Consider the following 6,622-nt stretch of genomic DNA (forward strand, 5'->3'; position numbering starts at 1 on the left):
CTCCACTCCCCCCCCCCCCCCGCACCGCCACAAGAGTTATGGCTTCTATTACACCATACCGAACAGAGGGGGAAAAAAATCTTGTGGAGGTAAAATAAGCCTGCACTAAAATGACCATGTAAAAAGTTATCCTGTGCTATCTATTCTCTCTTGCTCCGGACTGCAAGACTAGATCTAATGGGTGGAAATTACAAGGGAGTCGTTACCGGCTAAATATCATTTACTTATTTATTTATTGCATTTTTACCCCACCCTCCCCGCGAACGGGCTCAGGGCGGCCGTATCAGGAGAGACTTCCCGACTGTAAGGGTGGTTGAGCAGTGGAACAGTCTGCCTCGGGAGGTGGTGGAGGCTCCTTCGCTGGACGTTTCCAGGCGGAGGCTGGACGACCATCTTCCGGGTATGTTGTAGGGCCATCTTTCGGCTGTGCTCCTGCAGAGTGCAGGGGGTTGGACTAGATGACCTGCAAGGTCCCAGCTCTAACATTCTATGATTCTATGATCAAGAGGGGGGAGCGAATTACAATACTAGAGCTAAACCTGATTACTATGTAGTATTTTTTTTCTAGTAATGTACTCTCTGCCTGTTGCTATTATATGACAGATGCCCTGGGGTGAAGACACTGAGGAGAGGGACGAGGACAGATGAACAGCCCTTATTTAGGGGGAAGAAGAATAGGATTCTGGAAGACAGAAAAAGGCCCTTTTATTGGTGGCATCTGCTCCCCTTTAACTGGACAGAAACGCAATATGATGTCCAAGTGGAGACAGCGCGGTTGTTCACCTCCTAGCACTTCCAGGAATTTACTTTAACACCCCCGGATGAGGCAGCTGCGCTCTCAGCCACAGAAGCCTACAGCTCTCATCCAACGCTTTTATAATCTCAGAAAGCCAGCTACAGTGGGGCTCATCTTGAAAAAAGCATTCAGAAGAAGAGATTGGATTTATACCCCGCCCTTCACTACCCGAAGGTGTCTCAGAGCAGCTTACAAACTCCTTTCCCTTCCCCTCCCCACAACAGACACCCTGTGAGGTCAGTAGGGCTGAGAGAGCTCTTGACAGAAACTGCTCTTTTTCAAGGACAGCTCTTATCAGAACTACGGCTTGCCCAAGGTCATCCAGCCAGGTGCAAGTGGAGGAGTGGGGAATCAAACCCGGTTCTCCCAGATTAGAGTCTGCGCACTTAGCCAGCGCGGAAGGCACCTGCTGACCTACAGTCCAGGGCGTGGTCGTAAGAACAGACAAGGGCTATTTTGGTGTTTTACTGGACAGCTTCCCTTCGAGTGTCCAAGCGCCATTCATGGTACCACTCTCGACTTGGAACACACACGAACACAAGAAACTGCCTTGCACTTAAGAGTTGCCAGGTGCCCCCTGGCAACTGGCCGGGCGAGGGCAGGGACTTACTGGCAGTGAAGAGAGGCCTAGGCCGGAATTGCTGGAAATGTCACTTATGGCATGCCCTGGGAGCGGTGTCGTCATGACACAGCGATGCTCTGGTATTTGGGTAGACATTTTTACCACTTATACCGGACGTCGTTTTTACCAGAGTTTCTGCCCACGTGCTAGAACACCCCACGTTGCCAGCATCACGGTGACATCACTTCCTGCACGTGCTAGAAGTGATATCGCTGCGTTGCCGGCAATGCCAGTCTCGGCTCCCCTTTGCTGCCAGTAAGTCCCCCCGCTGGCCAGTGGCAGAGGTAGGGGCCCCAGGGCGGGGGATCCCTTGCACCCCCGTGGTGGCCTGGCAAACCTGCCTATACTGAACCAGACCTTTAGGTCCATCAAGGTCAGCATTCCCTATTCAGACTGGCAGTGGCTCTCCCGGGTCCCAGGCAGAGAGGCCTTTCACATCACATTACCTGCTACCTGATCCTTTTAACAGGAGGTCCCAGAGGTTGAACCCGGGACCTTCAAAATGCCAAGCAGAGGTAGAGATGTAAAATTTCTGGACATTTTAAAGCTCGGGAAAAAACCCGTTTTTTTCCGGAAAAAAACGGAAATTTTTGGACAAATTGAAAAAATGCTACATTAGCATTTCTTTTGTCTTTTCTAGATTGAAAGTCATCCTGTTACTTTAGGAACATGAAATATGACTATGGACATTTTTACTTGGCATGAAATTATCATAACTATAAACAAGCAGAATGCCTTATCTATCCTTAGTACCCAACACAAGCAGCATACAATCAAAGCCAGCTATAGTGTGTACTGGAACTCTGTAAAAATAGACGACCTCATGGAGGATAATAGCCACTCCTCCTCCCTAGCCACCTGTGCAGGGTTAAGGGAGGACTGCATAGTCAGGTGGAGCTGAGCACATGAGCACATGAAACTGCCTTATACCGAATCAGTCAGAGTCAGTACTGTCTGCTATGACTGGCAGTGGCTCTCCCGGGTCCCAGGCAGAGGCCTTTCGCATCACATCACCTGCTACCTGATCCTTTTACCAGGAGGTCCCAGAGGTTGAGCCTGGGACCTTCAAAATGCCAAGCAGAGGCTCTCCCACTGAGCCCCAGCCTCTCCCCAAACTGCCTGACACTGCTGATACACCCACTCTCTCCCGGCGTGATCACCCATCAAGATATCTGGAGGGGGCCCGTCTCCTCCCCTCTGTTCTATAAGGTAACAGTACGGAACCACACCTGCTCCCAAGCAGCCTCTGTATTTAAAAGTCCTCCTCTGAAAGACACACCTCAGCCTTATTCATTCCTCCTCTAACAAGCAATGGGGGGGAAATGCTCATTTTCGAAAGAGCCTCTAATGACTTAACGCTCAGGAGCATGGATGGTTTTACTGAATTCGAATTGGTCTTCGTCATCCTATATTTGTATGTTCAGATTTGGGTAGGTATAGACACGCACTGAACCACGAAGTAAAATTCACCATGAATTTTGCCGTTTGGGGTTCGCAAACCGAAGTTTGTGATGCTTTGTGGATGGAGCAGAAAGCAGGTGTTTAAAGGGACTCCCAGTCCCCTTAAAGCCCCGATTTCTGTTCCCTGCAAAAGCTGCAAAAACAGCTGAGTAGCGAGGAGGCACTCCACACCGCTCAGCTGATTCTGGTCGTCTTCTGCAGCCTCTTTAGAGGTTAAAGAGACTGCAGAAGACAGACAGAAAATCAGCTGTGCAGCGGGGAGGCACTCCCTGCCACTCAGCTGTTTTTTGGTTTGTCTTTAAAGGGACTGAACAAGGCAGCCCAAAACAGCTGAGTGGCGGGTTGCAAGCTGCACCCCACTGCTCAGCTGTTTTTCTGGACTTTCTGCAAACCCCGCTGAAAGGGACCCCCCGATTTCTGTTCCCTGCAAAAGCTGCAAAAACAGCTGAGTAGCGAGGAGGCACTCCACACCGCTCAGCTGATTCTGGTCGTCTTCTGCAGCCTCTTTAGAGGTTAAAGAGACTGCAGAAGACAGACAGAAAATCAGCTGTGCAGCGGGGAGGCACGCCCTGCCACTCAGCTGCTTTTTGGTTTGTCTTTAAAGGGACTGAACAAGGCAGCCCAAAACAGCTGAGTGGCGGGTTGCAAGCTGCACCCCACTGCTCAGCTGTTTTTCTGGACTTTCTGCAAACCCCGCTGAAAGGGACCTCTGTGACCCTTTCAACGGGGTTTGCAGGGCCACGAACCACATACTGGTTCGGTTCGCAAACAAACTTCTGGGTTCGGTTCGTGGTTCGGCCAGGAACCACAAACCGCATTTTCCCAGTTTGTGCCCATCCCTAGATTTGTGCTTATCGCTTTCACTCTTCTTCTTCGCACAAAGAAGAACTGGAAATTCTGGAACGAATAAAGATGAGTAAAAACAGCTACTTCGTTACCCTAACATGAAGTCTATTTTTAATCCCTTATTTGACTGTACTGTAAGTGGAGCAGCTTGACGTACATCACGTGAAGTGTTTAACACACAAAGCAAGAGATTTTTGGGAGCCCAAAAGAAAGACAACCTGCAGAATGTATTGGGTGAGATCAACAGCCTCCTTTCTCTCATGAAGCAGGAGAGTTTCTTTATCTTCCACTGTGACGATGTTCACTTCTCCGCGCCGCTCCTCCCTTAAACCCAGCGGACGTTTTCTGACGCACACCCGTATCTTGTCAGTCTCAGTCCAGGGGATTTCTTTCTCAGAGGTATTAGGCCTGCAGAATTAAGGTTTCAGACACCCAGGCGCATGGCAAATAGAAACCAGGCAACATATGAAAGCATGCAAATGAAATGTATGCACAATGTATTCCCTAAAATAGTACATTGGGGCTGGTTGTAAAATTTAATCCCCCCCCTTCTACACCCCCACCCTTGTAGAAGAAGAAGAGAAGAGATTGACGTACATCACGTGAAGTAGTTAACACACAAAGCAAGAGATTTTTGGGAGCCCAAAAGAAAGACAACCTGCAGAATGTATTGGGTGAGATCAACAGCCTCCTTTCTCTCATGAAGCAGGAGAGTTTCTTTATCTTCCACTGTGACGATGTTCACTTCTCCGCGCCGCTCCTCCCTTAAACCCAGCGGACGTTTTCTGACGCACACCCGTATCTTGTCAGTCTCAGTCCAGGGGATTTCTTTCTCAGAGGTATTAGGCCTGCAGAATTAAGGTTTCAGACACCCAGGCGCATGGCAAATAGAAACCATGCAACATATTAAAGCATGCAAATGAAATGTATGCACAATGTATTCCCTAAAATAGTACATTGGGGCTGGTTGTAAAATTTAATCCCCCCCCTTCTACACCCCCACCCTTGTAGAAGAAGAAGAGAAGAGATTGGATTTATACCCCGCCCTTCACTACCCAAAGGTGTCTCAGAGCGGCTTACAAACTCCTTTCCCTTCCCCTCCCCACAACAGACACCCTGTGAGCAGTGTTCCCTCTAAGCTGAGTTAGTGTGACCTAGCTCACAGTTTTTTAGCCTCCAGCTCACACATTTTTGTCTTTGCTCAGGAAGGATGACTCCAAAGCAAACTACTGTATGCAGCAGCCAAATCGCTCGCTCACAACTTTAATGCCAGTAGCCCACAAAGTAGAATTTTTGCTCACAAGACTCCACAGCTTAGAGGGAACATTGCCTGTGAGGTAGGTGGGGCTGAGAGAGCTCTGACACAAACGGCTCTTTTTCAAGAACAGCTGTGCCAGAACTGTGGCTTGCCCGAGGTCATCCAGCAGGTGCAAGTAGAGGAGTGGGGAATCAAACCCGGTTCTCCCAGATTAGAGTCCCAGCACCTAACCACTACACCAAACTGGCTCTCAGCAGAAAGAATGTCCTAGACAGCAGAAAGAACGTCCACCTGTCTTCAAATGTAAACGAGCACAAATGAACTATTATTACCTGGCACATGAATGTGGCACTCCATAGTTATAACCAGAAATATGAGCTACTCTTTGGACAACGGGGTCTTCGGTATCCCCTAACAGAGGGTTGATATTGCTGGACAAATTCGTAGTCGGAAAGTCTAGCTTGCATTCTGTCCAAGTGGCGGGTGCATGCACAATGTCCTTCTGGTGTCTTTTGTACTCTGAGTCATGCCCCAGCACTGTGGCTAAGTCATCTTTATCTCTCCTTGCAAAACAACTGGAGAGTCTACACATCCCAGTTTGGGGGTCTTTTCCTTTGTCTCTTTTGTCCGAGGCAGAACCAAAGTGCAGTTGCCTACGAGGACCAGCTCTGGTAACCTGAGACTGGAAGTAGACAGCGCCTGTCTGAAAGCGTTGCTTGTTTTTCTTAGCCGCTTCCTCTTCCGCCTGCAAGATTTTGATTATTTTAATGAGCTGGAAGAGGTGCTTGCGGTCCTTCATGTTGTGAACCCCCAGCCTGGTGTAATCCTTCATGGAGACCTTGGCAAGTTCGTCGATCTTCTGGAAGCCGAGGGCGGCGAAATTGGGGTAGTATTTGTCGAGTTCTGCCTCGCAGAGGCATTCGTAGAGACACGAGGCCATCTTCAACGGGAGGCAGGCTGAAACAGAAACACAACGCGCAAAAGGTTTCTAAATGGAACCAACAAAGGAAACAATCGTGTACTGCGGCCACAAACCCGCTGTTTGATGCCAACAGTCTGACTGGAAATCCTGAACATATCCCGTGGAAATGGGGAGGGGTCATTCAACAGTACGTGGCGGACTAAGGGAGCCATCTTAAGCCAGCCTACTCAGAAGGAAGTCCCACATTAATCAGCTGGGCTTACTCTCAGGAAAGTGTCCTTAGGACTTCAACCAATCTTGGAGAAACCCCTCTACACACACACACACACACACACACACAAGGTATCTGTAAAGGTTCCCTTGCTCAAAAGCCAGTCGAATCCGACTCTAGGGTTGCGGTGCTCATCTCCGTTTCAAAGCCGAAGAGCCAGCGCTGTCCGAAGATGTTTCCGTGGTCATGTGGCCAGCATGACTAAACACCAAGGCACACGGAACGCTGTTACCTTCCCACCGAAGTGGTACCTATTTATCTACTTGCAATTTCTTGCTTTCGAACTGCTAGGTTGGCAGGAGCTGGAACTAGAGATGGGAGCTCACTCCGTCATGCGGCACCCGGGTCTCGAACTGCTGAACTACTGACCTTCCACAGCCTGCAGTTCAGCGTCTTAACCACTTGAGCCACCGCAGCTCCTAAGGTATCTGTAAATAGGGCTAAAG

At 49.3% G+C, this 6,622-nt stretch overlaps 1 protein-coding gene across 1 annotated transcript in view; it reads right to left on the reverse strand.

Moving 5' to 3' along the window:
- The window catches only part of KIF24 (kinesin family member 24), a 50,515-nt gene extending 44,592 nt beyond the window's left edge, over window positions 1-5,923 (reverse strand). The window contains exons 1-2 of the mRNA XM_015411432.1: window positions 5,316-5,923; window positions 4,384-4,573 (exon numbers count right to left, since the gene is read on the reverse strand). Of these exons, the coding sequence (XP_015266918.1) occupies window positions 4,384-4,573; window positions 5,316-5,923 (798 nt within the window). The remainder of the gene's footprint in view (window positions 1-4,383; window positions 4,574-5,315) is intronic.
- Between the last annotated feature and the right edge of the window lie 699 nt (window positions 5,924-6,622).

Source organism: Gekko japonicus, unplaced genomic scaffold (genome assembly GCF_001447785.1).
Source record: "Gekko japonicus isolate JY-2015 unplaced genomic scaffold, Gekko_japonicus_V1.1 scaffold3725, whole genome shotgun sequence".
Lineage (NCBI taxonomy): Eukaryota > Metazoa > Chordata > Lepidosauria > Squamata > Gekkonidae > Gekko > Gekko japonicus.